Source organism: Muscardinus avellanarius, assembly GCF_963383645.1.
Source record: "Muscardinus avellanarius genome assembly, chromosome: 16".
NCBI lineage: Eukaryota > Metazoa > Chordata > Mammalia > Rodentia > Gliridae > Muscardinus > Muscardinus avellanarius.
The window spans coordinates 732,019-755,826 of record NC_137802.1 but is presented as its reverse complement, the minus strand read 5'-3'; the positions used below and the strand labels follow the sequence as shown (position 1 = coordinate 755,826).

Below are 23,808 nucleotides of genomic sequence, written 5' to 3'. Positions count from 1 at the left end.
CTCCCCGGCGGCCCCGCTGCGCATGTGCGGCAGCGCCCGGGCGCGTCGGCCCCGCGCAGACCGCGCCTGCGCAGAAGCGCGGCGCGCCGGGGCGGCTGGAGCGGTTCCCTGTGAAGCGGCGCCATTTTGTGCTCGGAGCCGAGATAAAACCGGGCCGGTTCTGTGCGAAGCGGGCGGCGGAGCCAGGGCCCCTGGAATGGCGGAGACTCTGTCGGGCTCAGGAGACTCTGGTGCGGCGGGCGCGGCGGCTCTGAGCTCCGCCTCGTCGGAGACCGGGACGCGGCGGCTCAGCGAGCTGCGGGTGATCGACCTGCGGGCCGAGCTGAGGAAGCGCAACCTGGACTCGAGCGGCAACAAGAGCGCGCTCATGGAGCGGCTCAAGAAGGTGCGCGGCCGCGGCGCAAGGTCACGGCGGCCCGGCCCCGCCCGTCCGCTGCCCGCGCGCGTCCGGCCGGCCCCGGCTGCCCGCGGCCCGGCCCCGCCTGGCTGGCGCCCCGGGCGGTCGTCAGGGGAGCGCGGGGCGGGGGCCTCCGAGGGGAGGGTCGGCCTGCCAGGCAGGGCCGAGTGGGACCCCCTTAGCAAGCGGGGCGGCCCCCGCAACTCCACCGGGGCCGGCGCGCTGGCCCTTCCCGAGAGCGGCCTGGCGCTGCAGAAACAAGCCGGGAGAGCCCAGGCTTGAGCCCACGGGCAGTGGAGCCAGGAGCGGCGCGGTCATGGAGGAAGCCGGACCTGAAGCACAGCTCCTAGGAAGCCACGGCCGGCGTGACGGCCGCCGCGAGCCAGGGAGCGGTGACAGCTGAGTGACAGATCTTGGATGAGATGGGCTTGCCGAGACACCCTTGGGAGTCATTAGCCGCCTTTATTCTTTCCTGTTTGCAGTAGGTCTTATTTTTAGCACCGGTGCTGGTCCAGGAACCGTACAGTACGTTGAGGCCTAGTGTGATAGGAACACATGCGCGTAGCACCCAGCGTTTCCCTCTGTATCCCCCCCCCGCCCCCATTAATGACGTTGGAGTTGGTATTGATAGCTTCACAGATGTACGTCAGACCGAACTATTTCATTATCCTTAATTTTTCTTGTCCTGGGGCTGAACCCAGGAGTGTGCTACCTCTGAGCTACACGCTCAGAAACAGGGTCTCACTAGGTTGCTGAGACCTCACCACCTTGCTGAGGCTGTCCTCAACCTACAGTCCTCCTGAATCAGCCTCCCAAGTACTGGGAAGCCAGGCTTACGGCACCACACCCCGCTCGTCATCCTCTTTGGAGGCAGGGCCGGCTGGCGATTGCCAGTGAGGCTTGGAGGCGGTTGTGGGGGGGTGTGAGTGCGCGTGGGTGGAGTATAGAGGCGCGCGTGTCTGTGTTCCTGCGCCTTACATACAGTCAGAACTCAGCCGGTGAGTTAGCGTTTGCCCACGCTGTGCTGAGGACAGGCGTGGCGGGTGGGAGAGTGTCCCTGGAGAGTCACAGGGTTTTGCTGGGTAGGGTGGAAGGAAATTAGAATGTGCTTTTTTTTAGTTCTTTTGGGGCCAGGAATGGATGAAGCAGATAGGCCTGATGTTTGTTGAGCGCTCCCCACAGCTAGTAGAGTCCTTACAATAGCCTGGCAGGAGACAAACCGATGCTCAGTGATAGAACGCCCGCCCAGGACCAGGAGGCGGAGCCCTGGAGAGGGCCGGGCCTCCACGGCCTCTGTACCCACCAGTAGAGCAGGACAGATGTGCAGGGAGCAGGGCGCCTGCAGGTGGGACCAGCTGTGCTCTGAGGGCGGCACCCCCACCCAAAGATTCTGTGAAAATCCTCGTGCTGGCTTGGTTTGGGGTTTTTTTGGTACTGAGTATTGAGCCCAGGGCATTCTACCTCTGAGCTACACCCTTAACCCTATTTTTATTCTTTATTTGGAAATAGGGTCTCACTAAGTTGCAGAGGGCTCCCCTGAGTCAGCTGAGGCTGGCCGCCAACCGCGATCCTCCGGTCTCAGCCTCCCAAGTACTGGGATGACAAGCGTACCCACCGCTCCCGGTGGGTTTTTTCTTTTGGACTCAGCATCTCACTGTGCCACCCAGGCTGCCCCCAAACCCCTGGGCACAGGCAGCCCTGCCTCTGCCTCCCGGGTAGCTGGGCCGCGGGCCTGCGGCACCGTGTCTGCCTGTGCGCTCAGCTTTTCTCTTTTCCTTTTTTAGGCTATCGAAGATGAAGGTGGCAATCCTGATGAAATTGAAATCACCTCCGAAGGAAACAAGAAAGCGTCTAAAAGGCCCAGCAAAGGTATGGCGTTTTCAGCACGTGTCGCGTCCCTGGCTTCCTCGGCCGCCCTATGAATCGAGAGCCGTGGGAATCTGCCTCTCCTCCGCTCGCGTCGTACCCGGGAATGGCGCAGGGGGTACGAGGAGTGTTCGCAGCTTTACCCAGGGGTCCTGGGATCCGCGGCCGTTGCCCATCCAGACCTTTCAACGTTAAATAAATAGCGTATGTAGGACTCCTGGTATATCTTGTTGCTCAGACTTGCAGAAATAGCTTCCTATTATCTTATTTTACCTTATTTTATTTACTTATTTTTTGCGGTACTGGGGATGGAGCCCAGGGGCATTCTACCTCCGAGCCACACCCCCAGCCCTGTTTTTTATTTATTTATTTTATTTTGTGGGGGGGGTCTGGGGATAGAACCCAGGTGCATTTGCCCCCTGCCCTGTTTTTTATTCTTTCTTTTGAAACGATCTCACTGAGTTGCAGAGGGCCTCGGTAGCCGAGGCCGGCCGCGGTCCTCCAGATCCCGGGTCACACGTGTGCCCCGCCCCGGCTTGTTGGCTTGCGGCTTCCTTTAAACACCGCCTGACGCAGAACGTCAAGGCTCTTTCAGGAGCTGCCTTCGTAGGTGTGGTGGCCGGTACCCGGGAGGCGAGGACAGCAGGGCCCCAGCTTGAAGCTGCCTTGGCTACTTACACACTATTTCTTTTCTTTTTTCTCTTGTGTGTGTAGGAGGGTACTTGCGGTGGAACCCAGAGCTTTTCTACCTCCGGGCTACGCTCCCAGACCTATTTAATATTTTATTTGGAAACAGGGTCTCAGTAAGCTGCCGAGAGCCTCACTCAGTAGCTGAGGCTGGCTTCCAACCTGCGCGATCCTCCTGCCTCAGCCTCCCCAGCGCGGGGATTGTAAGCCTGCGCCACCACGCCCGGCACTTTTTCAAAATTTAACAAAATGGGCTGTGGGTGCAGCTCAGGTAGAATGTCCCTGGGCTCAGTCCCTGGTAGCAAAACCAAATTGTTCCTGCTGTACCACATCCGTGGCGTGCTTTTATCCTCGACGTGGCAGGATGCCTCGCCACCCGTGGCGAGCCTCTGTCCACGCAGCAGGGCCCAGCTGTCGGGCTCCTTGCTTCTGGTCTGCTGCAAGGCTTTGGTTTGGGCTTTTCCCAGTTTAAACTTGGCGTTTTCCGTTCTCAGTGTGGCCTTGAACCAGAAAGACCTCTCCAATGAGCTAGATTCTTGCACGTTTCCTAAGCTGAGACTTGGAGCTCCTGGGTATAGTGGTCCTCCTGTTTCAGTGCCCCTGGGTACCTGGGACTTCTGTGCAGCGCCACTGTTCCCAGCAGAGGAATTGAGTTTTTGGTGACTTATTAAAAGCAAAATCCAGGGCTCTGAGGGCGATCGATTTATTCATTTTGGTGGCAGCATTGAGGATTAAGCCAGGGGGTGTTGTCTTTTTGAGATGTATCCCCAGCCTCGTTTATACTTTGTTTTGTAATAGGGTCTTCGTAAGTTACCCCACACTGGACTCATACCTACGTTCCTTCCTGTCTCAGCCTCCCAAGTTCTGGGATTGCATGTATGTGCCATTGCATAGGTTGGGTCATTAGCCTGTTCGGCGTGGCTTCTAGATGTTACTGTGGTTAAAAAGGCCCTCTAACCAGGCATGGTAATATACACTGGGAACCCTAGTTCTTGGGAGGCTGAGACAGGAGGACTGCAGATTTGAGGTCAGCCTCAGCAGTGTAGACTGTCAGCGATTTAGCGAGAACCTGTTTAAAAATAAAAAGGGCTGGGGGGGTGCTCTGAGATAGAGTGCTCCCAGGTTCAATCTCCAGTACCACTGGGAGAAAAAAGAGGGTCTCCTTTATCTGAAAATTATAAAAATATGTCATACTGTTTGATAATGTTCATGGTTTTTTGCATTGGGAGGTTTGACACGTTTAGGACTTTTTTTGCATATTGTGTGAGGTGGTAAGTAGGAGTCAAGTATGGAACATTTCTGGCGTCAGGATTACTCCTTCCCAGCTGGGCGTTGTGGCACCCACTTGTACTTGGGAGGCTGAGACTGGAGGATCGCAGGTTCATGGCCAGCCTCAGCTATGTAGTGAGACCCTGTTTCAAAGTTAAGAATAGCTGGGTTTTTGGCGCACGCTTGTAATCCCCGCGCTTGGGAGGCGGAGATAGGAGGATCGCGCAGGTTCAAAGCCAGCCGCGCTGGCTTAAGAGACCCTGTTTCCAAATAAAAATATAAAAAATAGGTGTCTGGGAGCCCGGAGGTAGAAGGGTTTCCAGGAACCCCAGTACCACCAAAAATAAATAAATAATAAATAAATAAAAATAAAAGAATAAAATAGAGTTGAGAGTGTAGTCTGAAGGTAGAATGCCCTGGGTTCAATTTCTAGTAACACACGCACGCACGCACGCGCACACACACACACACACACCCTCCCTCCCTCCCAGTCACACACACTCCATCCAGCCCAACAAAACACTCGTGATTACATTTTGATCAGTTTATATTGCTTGTTCTAGAACTTTATGGAAAACAGAACCAGACCATGTAAAAGCAACACTTCTGTGGCTACACCCCTTTTGGTGTTGCTAGTCTTAATCTGGAGCTTTACGGTACATTTTTATATCTGATGGAGCTGGTCTCTAAGTTTGGTGAATTATTTTTGAAGTGCCTTATTAGATTTGGGGGGATTGCTGGGTGTGGAGCCCAGGGGCATTCTACCTCCGAGCTGCACCCCCAGCCCTATTTCTTAATCTTGATTTTGAAACAGGGTCTCAGTGCATTGCAAAGGGCCTCACTAAGTATCTGAGGAGGACCGCAATCCTCCTGCCTCAGCCTCCCGGATGCTGGGATGACAAGCGTGCATCTCCATGATGCCCGGCTTGCCTTATTAGATTTTTTTTTTTTTTTTTTTTTTTTTTTTTTGCGGGTCTGGGAATAGAACACGGGGGAATTCAACCTCTGAGCTAATCTTTTATTCTTTAATTTGAAACCGGGTCTCACTGAGTTGCAGAGGGCCCCACTAAGTAGCTGAGGCCGGCCGCAAACCGCCCCCCTCTGGTCTCGGCCTCCCAAGTGCTGGGATGACCAGCGCGCCCACCGCGCCCGGCTGCCTGATTAGATTCTTACTGAGATCTTAACTGAAAACACAGAGACAGTGAACGAGTAAAGTCAGAATGGTTTGAAATTCCATAAAGTATATTTCAGGTAACATCAGCGCTCCTCTAAAATAGCTTTATGCCCTAACCTATTCAGCAGAATCTTAAAATGATTACCAACAGTCAGTTTCTTTGTAGTGGCGTGTCGCGACCTGGTGTTTGTGTGCTGGAGAACGTCACTAAAGGTGCAGTCCGCTCGCGTGTCTGCGCTGCTGGGCGGAAGCGCTGCGTCTGAGCGTCCTGCCTCTGAGCTGTGCTTCCAGCCGTGCCGTTTTTAAGTTGCCAAGGCTGGTCCAGCCTGTGACGCTCTGTCGAGCTAACGTGTTTGCTGTTTTGAAGGTTTCCTTATCTTTTGACCTGCTGTATTTCTTTCGTTTTGGCCTGTGTATACTTAGGAAAAGTTAAGCAGTAATACGGAGAATTCCCACATACTGTTCAGATCCCCTGAATGTTTGCCACGTGCTTTGTCCTTCTCTCTCTCTTTCCCTGAACTGTGCGATGGCAGTTGGTAAGGCAGGTGCCCTTTACCCTACCGAATTCCAAAAGCAAGGACCTGACATCACCAGGGCTCGGGTGTAGCTCCGGCCCTGGCCGAGCACGCTGGGCACCCTGGGTTCGTCCCCAGTGCTACAGGAATGTGGAGTGGGCTGGCGCGCGGCTGTAACCCCAGCTGCTGGGAGGCTGAGGCAGGAGTTGCTGGGCAACTTAGCAGGGCCCTGTGTCCGAATATAAAAGGCTCGACTGGGCAGTGAGCCTGGGCTTCACCCGGGTTCCACACGAGGTATATCCTGCCCGGGGTTTGCCGGCAGGGCACGTCTTTCTCCGTTCCAGCCGTTGCTGGCCATTCTGAGTGACTTCAGGACTTCCGCTGGTAAGTTGCCACCTGCCCTGTGAGGGAGACGGCTCGCCGGCCGCTCTGCAAGCCTCGCTCCCCGCGCTGGAGCCACGCCACTGCCGGGGCCAGCTCAGTCGCTTGTGGTGACTGCCAGATGGTCATCTTTCCTTTTTGGTATTGGTCATTGAACCCAAGGGCATTCTCCCTCCACAAGCTACTTGCCCTGGGCTTTTTTATTTTTTATTTTTGGAAGCGGTCTTACTTGGTTGGTGAGGCTGTCCTCAAACCTGCGATTCTCCTGTGTCAGCCTCCCAAGTAGTGGGATTACACACATGTGCACCAGGCCCGGCTCAAGCCATGATTTTGTAATTCCATTTTTATTCCGTGTATTCCATGGTTTTCTGCTTAAGAGCTTTTTAATTATTTATTTTGTGGCACTGGGAATGGGACCCAGGGACAGTTTACCTCTGAGCTTTACTCTCAGCCGTTTTACTTTTGATTTTGAAACGACCTCTCTCTGGGTTATGGAGGTCCTCACTGAATTGCTGAGGCTGGAGGTGAGCCGCCAGCCCTTTCTTGGCCTCCTCCCAAGCACAGGATGACAGGCCTGCACCGGCACATCGGGCTTAGGGTCGCGTTGCTTTTCTCAGTGGTGTGGTCGGTGAGGGTTCTGCCGTCGAGCTGTCCCCGGCCCTCTGGCAGACTTTCTAAAGTGGCGGTATGTCATCTGAAAACCAGAGGCATAGAAGGGTTGCCTGATACGTGGCAAAATATCAACAGAGCTTGGCGTGGCGGTGCGCGCTTCGATCCAAGTACTTGGGAAGCTGAGACGGGGCAGCAGGTTCTCAGCCAGCCTTAGCAACTCAGGGAGGCTCTGTTTCAAAACGAAAAATGAAAAAAGAGTGCTGAGTCAGCTACTTAGTGAGGCCCTCTGCAAGTCAGTGAGACCGGGTTTCAAAGTAAAGAATAATAGGGCGGGGGTATAGCGGTAGAATGCCCCTGCATTCCATCCCCAGACAGCAAAAGAGAAAAATAGTGCTGGGGGGGAGCTCAGCAGTAGGATGCCCCTGGGCTCAATCCCAGTACTATAAAAAAGAAAAAAAAATGAAAAGGTCTGGGGTACAGCTTAGAGATAGAATGCATGTGGGTCCAATCCCCAAACCAAAAACTAAGTAAGTAGAAGACACTGCTGATCATAGAGTTGAAGGTTTTTAGGGTTTCTTGTTTTGCAGCACTGGAGATGGAGCCCAGGAGCATTCTACCTCTGAGCTACACGCCCTGCCCTATGTTTTTATTCTTAATTTTGAAACAGGAGCCCACTTGAGTGTCAAAGGGCCTCACTAAGTAGCTGAGGCTGTCCGTGAACTGCAACCCTCCTGCCTTAGCCTCCTGAATGCTGGGATTACAAGCGTGCGCCACCACGCCTGGCTGAGTCTAAGGAATTTTACAGTAAATAATACTGAAATGTTTGGCTGGTTCTATTCTTGTGTCTTTTCAGTAAGGGAAATACTTTGAAGTACAGTAATTAGGAAATCCTGAAGCAAAACTAAGCCTGACAATCTATAGAGAAAAATAAATGTGGGTACATAAAAGTGCTATGCCCCGCTGGGCGTGGGGCACACGCTTGTAATCCCCGCGTTTGGGAGGCTGACAGGAGGATCGCGCAGGTTGGAAGCCAGCCTCAGCTACTAGTGAGGCTCTCAGCAACTTGGTGAGACCGTGTTTTCAAATAAAGTATAAAATAGGTCTGGGAGTATAGCCCGGAGATAGAAGGCCCCTGGGTTCCACCTGTAGTACTGCGGGGGGGTGGGGGTGGGGGTGTGTGTGTTTGCGTGTGTGCACGCGCGCGCGTGCGCTATGCCTCTGTTAACACACACTAAGACACAGCACAATGGAAAAACTGGAATAATGCAAAAGTAGGATCTGGAGAACATTAATCAGCAAGGAAATGAAATCAGAGCCGGCGTGCTGGGCGCGCTTGGCATCCCCTAACTTGGAATCTGAGACAGGAGGATCACAGGTTCGAAGCTAGCCTCAGCTACTTAGTGAGGCTCTCAGCAACTTAGCGAGACCCTGTTTCCAAATAAAGTATAAAATACGTCTGGGAGTATAGCCTGGAGGTAGAAAGCCCCTGGGTTCCATCCCCAGTACCACCAAGAGAAAAGAAAGAAAATGAAATCAATTAACAAAGTCCTAATGCTGTGAGCAGGCAGTTCACAGATAACAGAAAAATAAATGCTGGCGACTGCCTGTCACCCCGGTTCCTGGGGGTGGGGCACCGCCGGGGCACGCAGGTCAGAGGCCAGCCCCCGTAACTTAGCCAAACCCGCTTTCAACATATAAAGCATGTAAACTTAGTGAGACCCTGTTTCCAAATAAAAATATAAAAAAATAGGGCTGGGGGGATTAGCCCGGAGGTAGAAAGCCTCTGGGTTCCACCCCCAGTGCCACCAAAAAAAAAGGTATAGCAGGAAACTAGCTTTTTACTTTATACATAGGGAAACCTTTTTATTAATGAAGTAAAAAATGTGCATATTTATGTAAATGTGTGTAGCAATTTATTTGTGTGATCAAAACTGATTCCGGGTGCTGGAGGGGTGTCCACCGGTACATACTCCAGGCCCTGGGTTCCATCTCAGTGGCAGAGGGGTTAAGCGGCACCAACTTTGTTTCCTTTGAAGATGAGAAGTATAGTATGAAGGATGGCAAATTTGGGATAACCTATTTAGATTTTTCTTGGATCTAGAATAAAATTGAACAAAAAGTAATACCACCTGCTATGGTAGTGCACTCCTATAATCCCAGTATTTGGGAAGCTGAGACAGAAGGATCTCAGGTTTGAGGTCCTCAGCAAGTTAGTTGTGACCCTGTTTCAAAATAACAAAAACATGTCAGGCGCACGCTTGTAATCCCCGCGCTTGGGAGGCTGAGACAGGAGGATCCGGGTTTGTGGCCAGCCTCAGCTACATAGTTTAGGCCCTTTGCAACTCGGGCCCTGTTTCAAAATAAATAATTAAAAAAAAGGAGGACTGGGGGTGTAGCTTGGAGGTAGAAAGCCCCTGGATTGCATCCCTTAAAAAACACACAAAAAAACGGCTGGGAGTATAGCTCAGAGGTAGAATGCCTCTAGGTTCAATCCCTAGCACCTCAAAAAAGAAAAAAAGAACCACAAAAAAGGTGTTTTCCGAGGGCATAGCTGGGTATTTGCTCCTGGCTTCCATTCCCAGTACCAAAAAGGAAAATAAAGAATCGTCCTCGTGTTCGTCTTTATTAGCACCCCTTTCCTTTGCACCGTCGGTTAGCTCAGTGATGATGCGTTCTCACGGCCCGGGTAGAGAATGGGGACGATTCCACAACACATCGAGGGGAGGCAGTACAGGACAGTGGAAGTCCTTTTTTTTTTTTTAATTTTTCTTTTTCTAGGGGTTGCGCCCAGGGCATTTTAACTCTGAGCTACACCCCAGCCCTATTTTTTATTTTTCATTTTGAAACAGGGCCTAAGTTGTTGAGGTTGGCGCAAACCTGTGATCCTCCTGCCGCAGCCTCCGAGTCCTGGGTGTTTCTGTTGCTGTTTTGTTTTGTTCTCTTTTCTTTTTTTTTTTTTTTTTTTTTTTGGTGGTGCTGGGGTTCCTGGAAACGCTTCTATCTCCGGGCTACACTCCCAGACCTAGTTTTATATTTTATTTGGAAACAGGGTCTCTTAAGCCAGCGCGGCTGGCTTCAAACCTGCGCCATCCTCCTGTCTCCGCCTCCCAAGCGCAGGGATTACAAGCGTAGCCACCACGCCGGGCTTCGTTTTGTTCTGTTTGAAACAGGGTCCACTCCGTTGCCCAGGCTGGCTGGCCTCCAGCTCTGGACCTCAGGGCCTTGCAGCTAGTCCCCCTTTCTTGGCTGGCCGTATGCTAGGACCACAGGCACACACCGTCTTTGTAGGCAGAGTCCGTGTGTGCACACAGCCCGCTGTGGGCGGCCGCTGTCCGCGTTGGTACTCAGTTCTTCTGGTCATCTGTTTGCCAGGACCTCATCGCGTTTCTGGGGAGTGGGCGCTGTGTTCCCTGCCTGAGACCGGTCTCGGGTGCTCTTCTCCCCACAGTTGCCCTTAAGACAGGCCTGTGCCGGGCTTCACTTAGGCCCAGCCCCGGCTCTCACGGAGCATGACGGGAGGCAGCCCTCGCTTTCCTAGCGTGGGGCCCTCGAGACGTCCACTTGCATGGTGCCAGAGACTGTAACGTGCGAGTTAGGTCACTGCTTCTGCAAAGTGCCCGGACTGACCACATGCTGTCAATGATTATCCCTCAGGGCGTAAACCAGAAGAAGAGGGCGTGGAAGATAATGGGCTGGAGGAGAACTCCGGGGATGGACAGGTACGTGCGGCGGTGTGGGCGGAGGTGCCTGCGCAGACCCCGTGTTCGCCTCGTGACGCTGTGCTGTGGTTCGTCACAGGAGGACGTAGAGACCAGCCTGGAGAACTTGCAGGACATTGACATGATGGACATCAGCGTGTTGGATGAAGCCGAGATCGACAACGGCAGCGGCGCAGACTGCGTGGAGGAGGAGGACGCCGACGACCTCCCCGAGGCCCTGCCTGACAGTAGAGAGCTGGCCGAGGGGGCCGGGAAGGAGCTTCCAGAGCAGCTTCAGGGGCACGCTGTAGGTAACTTGGCAGTGTCCCCGGGTGTGCCGGGGTGGCGGCGATGCGTGCTAGGCTTGGAAGGGCCTTCGAACGCTGGTCAGCAGGAAGACGTCAAGGTGATTCTGCATGTGCCTTGCTCTGCGTAAGGGCCATCAGCGCCAGCACGTGCTGTTCACCCACGTGGGGCGCTGAGAAGCTGCCGAAACCTTCCTGCTCAGAAGCAGCATTGCTGTCTTGGGGCCTGGGTACCTAAAAGAGCTGACAGGAAGAGGTCAGAAGTTGATCTTTCTCTGTTGAGAATTCGTAGTCAGCCTTTTTTTTTTCCTTTGTGGTGCTGAGGAGCCCATTGTCAGTCTACCTGCGACCTGTATCGCCAGCCCCATTTTGTGTTTTACTTGGAAACAGGGTCTCACTAAGTTGTAGTGAGCCTTGCTGAAATGCTGAGACCGCGACCTCTGGTCTCAGCCTCCCAAATGCTGGGATCATAGGCTCGCACTGGCAGCGGTCAACCTTTAATACTAACCTTGACATTTTTAAAGCCTTATGCTGGGCGGCGTGGTGGCACACGCTTGTAATCCCAGTATTTGGGAGACTGAGGCAGGCATACAAATTCATGGCCAGCTTCTGCAATTTAGTGAGGCTGTTTCAAAAATAATAAAATAGGGCTGGGATGTAGCTCAGAGGTGAAATGCCCCTGGATTCAGTCCTCAGTACTGTATACACACGGAAAGAAACTGGCCAAATTGTAATAAGAATATGATGAGCCGGGCGTGGTGACGCTTGTAATCCCCGCGTTTTGCGGCCAGCCTCAGCTACTTAGGCCCTCCACAATTTAGAGCCTTGTTTAAAGAAGAAAAAATAGGTCCGGGGGTGTAGCTCGGGGATCAAAAGCCCCTTGGTTCCATCCCCAGACCCACCCCCCCAAAAAAAATCTGATGAGTGCTGCTTACTGAACTCTGCCGGCCTGGCATTTGGTGCTATAGAGATACTGTTGTCCTGTTTTCCAGTTGAGGAAGTTGGGGCGTGAGGGAGGAAGGTATGGTGCCAGGTGAACTCAGAATCCCAGAGTCCATCTATGTGGTCACACTCTAGCCTGTCTTGGTGCCTTCTCTCCCTCTCCGCCCCGCACGGTACTGATGGAGCCCGGCCATGCGACCTTCGAGCTCCGCCCAGCCCTGCTTTGTTCTTTATTTGGAAGCAGGATCACGCTAAGTTGCAGAGGGCCTCGCTAAGTAGCATGGACTGGCTGCAAACCGCGATCCTCCTGTCTCCGCCTCCCGAGTGCTGGGAAAATGGTGCCTTTATTTTTATTTAATCATTTCACTTAACCTGGGTGTGGTGATGCACACTTGTAACCCTAGTGCTTAGGAGGCAGAGACTGGAGGATCACAGGTTCGCGGCCAGCCTCAGCAGCTTAGTGAGGCACTGTTTGAAAATAAAAAAGTAAAATAGAGCTAGGATGTAACTCAGGTAGAACACCCCCGAGTTCCATCCTCAGTACCGTAAAGTTAGATAGGTAATTTCACTTACGTGAGGATCAATGTTTTTCAGGGACAGAAAAGGCAGGGAGAGTGGGCAGTGGCCTTTGTTACCTCCTAAGCGTGTGTGCAGGGAGGATGGTGGGCTGGGTTCTCACAGGTGTTGGCAGCACTCCCGTGCCGGGGCAGGGCCGCTGCGGTGGGTACTGGTGTGCCGGTGGGTACTGGTGTGCCGGTGGGTACTGGTGTGCTGGCTGTTTGAGGTGTTAATCAAGTGTGTCTTCCCCAGTCCATAGCAGTGGTGTATAGGATAACTGCTCGTTATAAGCTGAGACCTGGGCGTGGTGGCTTATTCTTTCTAATCCTTGGGAGGCTGAGACAGGAGGATTGCAGGTTCAAGGACAGTCTTAGCCATCAACCTAGCAACACTCTGTTTCCAAATAAAAAGAAATTAAGGCAGGGAGTATAGCTTGGAGGTTGAGTGCCTCTTGGTTCAATCCCCAGTGCCACTGAGAGAGCAAGAGAGACAGAGAGAGAGAGAGAGAGTGTGTGTGTGTGTGTGTGTGTGTGTGTGTGTGTGTGTGTGTGTCCTTGTGTGTCCTTGTGTGTCCTTTTGGCGGGTAGTTGGGATTGAGTCTTAGAGCATCAGGATCTCCATGTTTTTTAGGACTCCCCCTGCCTCGATGGGGAAAGCCCTTGTCTAGAGGCGATACTTGGCATGCTTTCCGGTGGTTCTTTCCCCGCAGGGGTGGTGTGGGCGGGTCACCCAGGCCTGGCCAGGCCTGTGCTCCTGTCCACGTGCATGGCCTTAGAAGCCTCTGCCAGAGGCAGGGCTGTCAGAGGTGCCAGAGTAGCAGGTCATGCCTCTGCTGCTGCCAGACATGGTTTGAGGGCCCGAGGGCGCCCTGCAGTCTGACTAGACCCGGCTCCGAGCTGCCCAAATCCTGCTGTGCGTCCCCCGGGGAGTGGGAACCCCAGCCGGCCTCTCCTGGTGGACCTGGACCTCGTAACGCCTGCGGGCGGCGTTTCGGAGGCTTCCTGTCTGGACAGAGGCAGCTTCTGCGCACCATGGTTTGTTCTGGTTGGAGCCCTGGGGGAAGCTGTGTCGTCCTGGACAGGGCTTATGTTTTATCCTGCGTCATCTCCGCGGCTGCTAACGCTTGATTCTCCGATGTGCTTTTGCCTTGCCTTTCTGTTGATGTGATGAAATGCGGTCTCCATGTGTCACTCAGGTAGACGACAGAGAGACTCCAAACAACCTCGACACCTCGTCTGACTTCGCCATCCTACAGGTAAACTGCCAGCTGTCCCCATTTGAGAAAGACAGGTTACCCAGCGTCCGGAAGCGCCTCCGACGACGCGGCCAGGTTCGCTCTGCTCCCCTCAGATCCAGGGCTTAGCTCCCTGCGGCCCGCTGCGTCAGCGCGCGGGCCTGCCCGAGCAGCGGGGCGGGCGCCCGGCAGTCTGAGACGTTCTGGTTCCAGGTAGAGCAGCCTTTCTGCAAACTATTCGGGACCAAAAATACTGAATTTCAGGCTTGGGAGTATTCGTGGGTACATAGAGGTCTGGGACGCGCCCCCACATCCAAGCAGGGTGTCCGTTGCTCGTCCTCGCCGTGTGCGTGCTTGCAGAGTCATATGTGCTCTTCCTGCGGCTGTGCACGGCATCACTGTGCCGTGTCCCGTTCACGGTGCATGCCGGGCCCCGGGAGGTTCAGGTGCGGAGTGCTTCCAGTAGGCACGCACGGCTGGGGAAGGGAAGGCGGCCCGCCCGAGCCAGGTGGGACCTCTCCAGCAGAGTGGCCAGTGAGGCAGGACAGCCGGGGCGGAGGAGCGCTTGTGCCCCTAGGAAGGTGGTGTCCCTCTTGCCCCAGGGACGGCCCGTGTGTTGTTTTGCTGGCCACTTCACCATCGAGCGTGAGCAGATTAGAAGAGACTAACAGGAGTGATTACCGTGTGTCTTGAGTCCTCTTTGGTGTTGCCAGCAGACACATCAGCTGTTGGAGCGCCTTTTGTGGCTGCTGTCCTTTTCTTTTTTCCAGCACTGGGGATATAACCCAGGGGCATCTACCTCTGAGCTACCCCCCAGACTCTTTATTCTAAAACAGGGCCTCACTAAGTTGCTGAGGCTGCCCACGAACCTGCCGTCTTCCCGTCTCGGCCTCCCGAGTGCCGGGCTACGCGTGCGCCGCCTGCTGCCTGGTCTGCGAGCACGCGGACGCGCCGCCCGGCTCTCTGGCCTCTCCTAGCATCGCCTGTGCGGATGCCCTGAACGCCGGCCCCCTGCTTCTGCCGGGCTGGGCGGCCGCAGTGCGGCTAGCCAGGAGGGAGAGCCGGGCGTGGCACTGCCGCTGGTGTGTCTCTGCGTCAGTCTCCCCTGGCAAAGTAGACAGCACGCAGTCCCTCTCGGCAACGGTGGGAGTGTCTGGCCCCTAAAGGATATGAACGTGGAGCGTCCTGCTGAGAGCGGAGAGCGTGCTCCCTTCAGCCAGTCTTCATTCCCGGTGCTGGCAGCCTATCTGGGGAGAGCTGAGTAAAAACAGATGAAGCGGGAGGGGTGAAGGAGGCCAAGGCCATTCCTGGGGGCTGCAGCCCGGCCGCCGTCCCAAGGTGCAGGCCTGCAGGCGGGGCAGGCACTGTCCGCTGCCCGGGATGAGCGTGTGTGCAGACTGTCCTGATCCTCACGCCTAGACCGAGGGCTAGCTAGGAGAGCGGCCTCAGGGCCGCGCGGCCCACGCTCCTGCGTCCTGGGCCAGGCCACCCAGCCCCCAGAGACGGTGGTGGTGGTGCTGCCTCCTGGGCCTGAAGCCAGGCGCTGCGGCTGCAGCTCGCCTGAGTGCAGGGGCCCCCGGCCTCGCGCAGGCACTCAGGAGCCAGGCAGCCATGGCGGGCCGCTGGCCTGTGGGAGCAGGCCCAGGGCACAGTGGCACGGAGGCAGGGTGGTGCGCACTCGCTTGCGCCCGTGAGCCTCCGGAATGTTGGCTCGGAGTTCCGTGAGGGAAGGGGACTCAGGCGGGTCGGGCCCTGTGAACAGTAGCACACAAGCTGCTCTTGCACTTTTTGGGGGGTACTAGGGACTGAACCCAGGGGAAATGTAACTCTAAGGTACACCCCCAGCTCTTTTTATTTATTTTGAAATACGGTCTCAAGTACAGGCTGTTGCCGGGCGTGGTGGCGCACGCTTGTAATCCCCGCGCTTGGGAGGCAGAGACAGGAGGATCGCGCAGGTTCGAAGCCAGCCGCGCGCGCTGGTTTAGGAGACCCTGTTTCCAAATAAAAATGTAAAAATAGGTCTGGGAGTGTAGCCCGGAGGTAGAAGGGCTTCCAGGAACCCCAGTACCACCAAAAAAAAAAAAAAAAAAAGTAAGTACAGGCTGTTCTAAAAACTTTGATCCTCGTGTCTCAGCCCCCCAAATACGGGGATCACAGGTGTGCACTGCCACACCCAGCTGGACTCCCACTCCTGAGCTTGGGCGGGACAGGCGGCATGTGTACCTGGCCCCTCAGCAGGATGAGCAAGACCTTGTTGGCTCCGGGGGACCCGGCGAATGAGCGGGCCGCCTCAGGCGGAGGCTGAGCCAGGCGGTGCCGGCGGCCTGGGGTCCTCCTCAGACCGGCCGTCAGCACGCGCGCCACCCGTGTGCTTTCCTCAGCCTAGTGTTTTGGCTTGAATAAGAAATGGGCTCGTCCACGTGGCACGGCCTCATCTGCGCTTTTCTGTTGCAGGAGATTGAAGCGCCGTCCCTGGAGCCAGGTACTGTGCAAGGGAAAGCTCAGCAGCAGGGTTTGCAGCGTCCGAGTTTCCCGCCCTCTTCATTTGGAAACCTTAATTTTAAACATTGCCCTACTGTAGTGTACATGTTCTAAAGGCTTACAGCCCAGAACATCCCAGGATCATAGAGATTGGAAACCCAGCCATATCACCAGATCTGTGGCAGTGGTTATTTACCTGGTGCCGAGCCTACTGGTGAGATGAGGCGGCCTCTCGCCGCTTGAGCCGAGACGGCATTTAAACGTACGGGAAGCACGTGCGTGCTCTCGGCTGGCGCCTCGCCCCACGGAACAGATCTTGTGATACCGGGCAGCATCTTAGGGTGTGGTGTTTGAGGCAGGTAGTGCTAGGGACATCCGTTGGCCCACGGGCACATGGCCGGACGCCAGAAGAGCAAAGTCTGAGAACGCTCGCCACACAAGCAAGCGCCGAGCGCGCGGGAGACCGCCTCTCGTCGGACCGCTGACACGGCACTCAAGCAGTTTGCAGCTGAGCTGCTCAGCGAACCTGACGCTTTCAGTTAAGCCACTTGGACTTCAGAAGCTCAGTTTGGAAGAGTCATGTACACAGAGCGACAGAATGAAGACTGTCAAGAACCAGCCCGAAGGTTTTGGGGTTAAATCTCTGGGATGCTTTTCTCTCCTGTAGCTAGAGGCTCCCTAGCAGCCGGTCGGCGCAGGTAGTGTACCGTTAACTGTGTGTACCGCGGGTTTTCCAATCTCTGTGTAGCGAGCAGTTCTCTTGGTGTTAGTGCAGCAGCCGTGCCAGTTCCACTTTGTGATTGCTTATTTCCCTGGTAATTAAACCTTGTGCCATTCTATTCCTGTTAAATCCGTAGAAAATGAGAAAATACTCGACATTTTGGGGGAAACTTGTAAATCTGAGCCAGTAAAAGAAGAAGGTTCCGAGCTGGAGCAGCCATTTGCACAGGATACAAGTAGCATGGGGCCAGACAGAAAGCTTGCGGAGGAAGAGGACCTTTTTGGCAGCACGCACCCGGAAGAGGAGGAGGAGGAAGAAGAGGAAGAGCAGGAAGAGGAAGAGCAGGAGGAGGAGGAGGAGGGAGATTTAGATTTGGCCCGCGAGTCGACGCGCGCTCAGCGGAGCGAGGCAGACACCCCGTTAGCGGTAGTGAAAAGGGAGCCCGCGGAGCAGCCGGGCGGAGGCGCGCGGACGGACTGTGAGCCTGTAGGGCTAGAGAAGCCAGTTGAGCAGAGTAGCGCGGCCCGCGAGCCGGCGGAGGCCCCGAGCCAGGCGCTCGCGGACGCGCCCCCGGAAGCCCCGAGTCCCGAGCCCCGAGATAGCAAAGACGACGTGAAGAAGTTTGATTTTGACGCTTGTAATGAAGGCCCTCCGGCTCCTAAAGAGTCCTCAACCAGGGAGGGCGCTGATCAGAAAATGAGGTTTGTGGTTTCTCAGTTTTAGACCAGACGCTATCTCCTTTTCATTGTCACGTAATGACACGTAGGCTGATTTCCCGCAGTTGGCCAGCCCCGCTGCTGGAACTGTAGCTTTTACTGCCAAACGGTGTTTTATTTCTCTGCGTGTATTTTACACTGATTACGTAATCTTTTTTCTTTTCCCAACCTATCATGGTTGTTTTAATTCCTCCTAATTATCTTTAGCCCAACAGAATTAATTAACTCCTGTGGGTCTGAGAGCTTATGGTTAGGGCAGATTTGCAATGCACGTTTTCCGGGCACCATTTTTTCAGAACTAAGTTCCGGGTAGGTACGCAGCCTCAGCAATTCAGCTTTAAGTTTGTCCCCTTGCTGCACCTTCACCCGAGTGACACTGTGTTTTTTCTCTAGTTCTGCCGAAGATGACTCGGACACAAAAAAACCTTCGCGAGAGGAAAAGGGTAGGTGGCGGGGCTCGGCGTGCGGGCTCTGGGTGCAGCCTGGCGTCCGCCTTCCTGCCCAGCTTGGCCGTGCCTGGGGCGCAGCGTGAGCTGGCGTACTGCCGGGACGCCGCTGGGGCGAGAGGGTTTGGGCCCACGTCCTGGAGCCCTGCGTGGAGTCACCCCCTGGGAAGTAAATGCCGGCAACCCCCAGCTTCTCCTTCACTAGTGTCCTAAAGGGGTGAAAGGACAGGGGGGCGCACAGCGCTGCGTGCGGAGGGGATGGGGCCGTCCTCAGCCGATGCGCCCCTCCCGTCACAAAGTCTCCGGAGGCCTGAGCGCAGCTCAGTGGCAGAGCACTTGCCCAACTGTACCTGACGTCGCTCGGGCAGCTGTCCCCAGGTCAAAAAGACAAAGCTTGGATCCCGGAGGCTGAGCAGCAGGGTCTTTGAGAGCGGCGGCCGCCCGCCGACGCTGGCTGCGGGAGCCGGAGCTGCTTTGAAACTTGAGGTTCTTATATGCTTACCCAGAACTTTCTTTCAAAATAGGTCGTAGCAGTTGTAGAAATTTCTGGGTCAGTGGTCTTTCATCTACAACCAGAGCTACAGATTTGAAGAATCTTTTCAGCAAATATGGAAAGGTAAGGGGTCGTCGGCGTGTCACGCACCTGTCGGCGCAGGTGGCTGCCCCCATCGAGCGCCCGGCTTCCTGACCCTCGCAGGCCAGGTGGGAGGCGCTGGAGGAGGCGCCTGCGGCCTCTTTCGCCGGCAGCGGGCCGGGGCTGGCTCCTGCAGTGTGGGAGCAGCCGTGTCTGTAGCACAGGTTACACATGTGCGGAAACCAGCAGCGTTCAGGTGATTGATAAGGAGCAAAAGCTGAAAGCGCGTGCTGGCGAAGAGCTGGAGGCCCCACGCCACCAGTCTCACCACCTAAGGCCACTTTTCCTGCAGGCACAGAGCCCTGGTGCACACACCTTGGGCCTCTTGTGTCTTGGCCGCGTTGAAGCCGTGGCGTGGCTGCAGTGAGGGAAACGCCGCCCAGAACCTGCTTCCAGGTCTCAGTGCTGCACAAGCCCTGGCGCCATCCGCTGCTGCGGGGAGGGCAAGTGGGCAACACGCAGGGCACGGCTGTGGTGTCTGAGCCCGGCCCCTGGACCTGCCTGCGCTGGCCATGGGAGTCGAGAGCGCCAGCCGGCCTGGAGTGCGGCTGCCTGATTTTCTGCCCACGTGGCTTGGCGGACATAACCTTGCCCACCAAGGATTCTTTTCTCGCACGCGAACCCTCATCAAAGGCGTGTAGCCGGGCGTGGAGGCGCACGCTTGTCCTCCCTGCGCTGGGGAGGCGGAGACAGGAGGATCGCGCTGCTTTGAAGCCAGCCGCACTGGCTTAAGAGACCCTGTTTCCAAATAAAGTATAAAATAGGACTGGGAGTATAGCCCGGAGGTAGAAGGGCTTCCAGGAACCCCACTACCACCCAAAAAACCAAAAAAGGTGTGTAGGCAGAACTGTGCATTGCGAGCCCTCCTCTTCATCCACACTGCCATCCTGGCCCCTGGGAGCCCAGTGGGGCAGCTGGAGAGGACAGAGGCCCTGTGGGAACTGCAGGCAGATGGCCTCACACTTGGGGGGGGGGGCACCGCGCTTGCGTGGGGGCCACGGGGTTGTGTCCGAGCCATGTTGGTGGTTTTGTCCAGGTGGTGGGCGCCAAGGTCGTGACAAATGCTCGGAGCCCCGGAGCGCGCTGTTATGGCTTCGTCACCATGGCTACAGCCGAGGAGGCCACCAAGTGCATCAGCCATCTGCACAAGACGGAGCTGCACGGGAGGATGATCTCCGTGGAGAAGGTACGCGCCGGGGCCCCGGGCTGCACCCGCGCGGGGACACGGTAGCACGGCCCTTGCTTCTCTTCTGCAGGCGAAAAACGAGCCTGCCGGCAAGAAGGCCTCCGAGAAGAGAGACCCCGAGGGCAAGAAGGAGAGGCCCGGCACCAGCGACAGGTGCGCGGGGCCCCGCGAGCCGCAGCCGGCGCCGCTCCCACAGCCTGCCTCACCGGCCGTGTCTCGCTGCAGGTCTGCGAACCTTAAGAGAGAGGAGAAGGGCGACAGGAAAGAGGACGCCAAGAAGGGTGACGATGGCAGTGTGGAGAAGAGCAAAGAGGCCGACGACCAGAAGCCGGGGCCCTCGGAGCGGGCGCGCGCCACCAAGTCAGGTAGCGCCCGCCGCGCCGGGGTGTGGGGGCTCCCCGTGCAGGCCCGCCCTCACCGCCGCCTCTCCCTGCAGGAAGTCGAGGCACCGAGCGCACTGTGGTCATGGACAAGTCCAAAGGCGTGCCGGTCATCAGCGTGAAGACGTCAGGCTCCAAGGAGAGGGTGAGCTTCCTCCCGCCGCGCCAGCCTGCACCCTGGCCCGGCCGCAGCGCAGCGCTCTCCTGCACTCTCCTTTTAAGGACATGGAGAAGTCTTGGGTGTTAAGAAAGTCTTAAAGCTCTGCTTTACTTTTTAATTCTGCTCTAATGTCAGTGGCTTTTGCTTTTGCTTTTATTTTTTAGAAGTAAGTATTAAATGCAGAGACATTCCCCCTCTAAGCTACACCCCTTCTTTATTTTACTCTTTGTTATTTTTTGGGTGTGTATGTGTATGGTACTGGGCATTGAACCCAGGGGCATTCTACCACGAGCCATACCCCAGCTCTGTTGTTTTGTTTTGTTTTGTTTTGTTCTGTTTTTGGTGGTACTGGGGTTCCTGGAAGCCCGTCTATCTCCGGACTACACTCCCAGACCTATTTTATTTTTGGAAACAGGGTCTCCTAAGCCAGCGCGCGTGGCTGGCTTCGAACCTGCGCGATCCTCCTGTCTCTGCCTCCCAAGCGCGGGGATTACAAGCATGCGCCACCACGCCCGGCGTTTTGTTTATGTATTTATTTATTTATTTTTGCAGTACTGAGGACGGAACCCTGGGGCATTCTATCTCCAAGCTACACCTCCAGCCCTATTTTTTGATTCTTTATTTTGAAGCCAGGTCTCACTAAGTTGCAGAGGGCATCACTAACTAGTTGAGGCTGGCCTTGAACTGCGGTCCTCCGCTGTCGGCCTCTCACGTGGTGGGGTTATAGGCGTGCGTCCCGTGCTCGGCCCTGTGTGCTCCGTCAAGATGGGCTGGGGCGATCAAGCAGGGACACAGCGGGTCAGCGAGAAGAGCCGGCGCCAGGCTGGTCCTGTGCGATCCTCCTGTCTCGGCGCTGGGATGACAAGTTTGCGCCACCACGCCTGGCTAAAAGAAATTTTTTCTTTTCCTTTGGTGGTACTGGGGTTCCTGGAAGCCCTTCCACCTCCAGGCTACACTTGCAGACCTATTTTATACTTTTTTAAATTTGGAAACAGGGTCTCTTAAGCCAGCACGTCTGGCTTAGAACCTGCAATCTCCAGAACTACAAAGGAAAAAACAGATTAAGCCTCTAGTCAGAGCCCTTCCCTCCTGACAGCCGTGGCTCACTGGCATGGCTGCCTGGGCACAGACCCCTTGATTCTTCTCGCATTTCCACTTACCTCCTTGTTCTTGGTGACTAGGTCTCCAAAAGCCAGGACCGCAAGTCAGCCAGCAGAGAGAAGCGGTCGGTCGTGTCCTTCGATAAGGTCAAAGAGCCCCGGCGGTCAAGGGACTCGGAGTCGCGCAGGTGAGCTGCCTGCCCGTGGACCTGGTGTCGTGCTCGTCGCCAGGCCCTTCAGATGGCGCAGCCTGGTGGGGAGAGACCTCCCGCCTGCCGCTGTGGCTGCACAGGAGGGGCGCGGGCTGGAGGCCAGCCTTGGCAGCTCAGCGAGACCCTTTATCAGAATAAAAGGGAAATCCCAGGACTTGGGAGGCTGAGACTAGAGGATTGCAGATTCACAGGCAGCCTAAGCAACTTAGCGATACCCCATTTCAAAATAGAGAATAAAAAGATAGGGCTGGGGTGTAGCTCAAAGGTGGAATGCCCCTGGGTTCAGCACCCTGTTTTGCAAAAAACATGAACCGAGTGCGGTGGGTGGCGCTCCCTTGCAGGGTGAGGACATCTCTTAGACCTTGCTTCAGAACGGAAGGGGGTGGCACGCGCTTGTAGTCCCGGTGTTGGGGAGGCTGAGACCAGAGCAGCGTGGGCGGCCAGCCTCAGCTAAGGCCCTCTGCAGCTCAGTGAGACCCTGTTTCAAAATAAAGAATAAAAATAGGGCTGGGAGTGGAGCTCAGAGGTAGGATGTCCCTGCATCCCATCTCCAGTACCGCCAGGAAAATAATAAAAATAGGGGTGGAGCCTATTGGTAGAGCCCCTTGGGTCCCAGCAGGTAACTTTGAGGGCGCAGGGAGTCGGCCTGGCTGCCGGGCGGCTCCTCCTGGCGGGGAGCTGGCCCTGCCTGCCGCCCAGCCCCGTCCTCCTGCCCAGGGAGCGCGAGCGCAGTGAGCGGGAGCAGCGGCTGCAGGCGCAGTGGGAGCGGGAGGAGCGCGAGCGGCTGGAGATCGCCCGCGAGCGGCTGGCCTTCCACCGGCACCGGCTGGAGCGCGAGCGCATGGAGCGCGAGCGGCTGGAGCGCGAGCGCATGCACGTGGAGCAGGAGCGCCGGCGCGAGCAGGAGCGCATCCACCGCGAGCGCGAGGAGCTGCGGCGCCAGCAGGAGCTGCGCTACGAGCAGGAGCGGCGGCCGGCGCTGCGCAGGCCCTACGACGTGGACGGCCGGTGAGCGCAGGGCCGGGGGCGGGCGCCCTTCCTGGCCCGGGGTGCCGGCTGGCCGGCGCAGAGACAGCCCCCGCCTCTGACCCTGCAGCAGGGATGACGCGTACTGGCCCGAGGCCAAGCGGGCGGCTCTGGACGAGCGCTACCACTCGGACTTCAACCGCCAGGACCGCTTCCACGACTTCGACCACAGGGACCGGGGCCGCTACCCCAACCACTCGGTGGACAGGTGAGCGCCGGGCGGGGCTGCGACGTGGGCTGTGCCCTGTGTCCCGCGCCCCGCGTCACTGCCGCTTCCTCCTCCAGGAGAGAAGGCTCGAGGTCCATGATGGGGGAAAGAGAAGGCCAGGTATGTACGGCACACCTGCCCGCCGCCTCCAGCACGGGAGCTCGAGGAGGAGGAGGGCCGGGCGGGCGGGCGAGGGCCGCCGCAGACCCCCGCGCCCGGCCTGAGTCCCCTCCGTACTCACCCAGCACTACCCGGAGCGCCACGGGGGCCCGGAGCGCCACGGACGGGACTCCCGCGACGGCTGGGGCTACGGCTCCGACAAGAGGCTGAGCGAGGGCCGGGGGCTGCCCCCTCCACCCAGGTGTGTGCGGCGGCCAGGGCGGGGAGGGGCGCCCGCCCGCCCGCGACAGTCGGCTCAGGGGTGTCTTTTTCTGAGGGGCAGGCGCGACTGGGGGGACCATGGCCGAAGACTAGAGGATGACCGGGCGTGGCAGGGCGCCGCGGACGGGGGCATGATGGACCGGGACCACAAGAGGTGGCAGGGTGAGTGCCGGCGGGCGGGCAGGTGGGCACCCCGGGGTGCGGAGGGAGCAGGGCGGACACGCGCGCTTGTCTTCCAGGCGGGGAGAGGAGCATGTCCGGCCACTCGGGGCCCGGCCACATGATGAACCGAGGGGGCATGTCGGGGTAAGGCTCGCCGGCGGCCCGCGGGGTGGGGGTGGGGCCGCCCTGGCTGAGCGACCGCTGGACACTCTGCTCTGGCTCCGCAGGCGCGGCAGCTTCGCCCCCGGCGGGGCGTCCCGGGGCCACGTGATCCCGCGCGGAGGGATGCAGGGCGGCTTCGGCGGCCAGAGCCGGGGCAGCCGGCCCAGCGACGCCCGCTTCACGCGCCGCTACTGA

At 56.8% G+C, this 23,808-nt stretch overlaps 1 protein-coding gene across 2 annotated transcripts; it reads left to right on the top strand.

The window, feature by feature from the left end:
• Nucleotides 1-22: 22 nt before the first annotated feature.
• LOC308274853 (scaffold attachment factor B1) lies at nucleotides 23-23,808 on the top strand (the record flags this gene model as incomplete). Of its 2 annotated transcripts, none has more annotated exons than XM_080712775.1 (21): nucleotides 23-385; nucleotides 2,182-2,266; nucleotides 10,556-10,620; nucleotides 10,700-10,906; nucleotides 13,600-13,659; nucleotides 16,093-16,120; nucleotides 16,977-17,541; nucleotides 17,950-17,999; nucleotides 18,527-18,618; nucleotides 19,673-19,822; nucleotides 19,893-19,975; nucleotides 20,048-20,187; nucleotides 20,259-20,347; nucleotides 21,544-21,650; nucleotides 22,392-22,682; nucleotides 22,774-22,908; nucleotides 22,986-23,028; nucleotides 23,154-23,269; nucleotides 23,351-23,451; nucleotides 23,529-23,595; nucleotides 23,679-23,808. In XM_080712775.1, 21 exons carry the CDS (start codon nucleotides 23-25, stop codon nucleotides 23,806-23,808), a joined length of 2,967 nt encoding a protein of 988 aa, XP_080568901.1. The 2 variants fall into 2 exon arrangements, with proteins under 2 accessions (XP_080568901.1, XP_080568900.1); XM_080712774.1 differs by having other exon boundaries at nucleotides 22,771-22,908.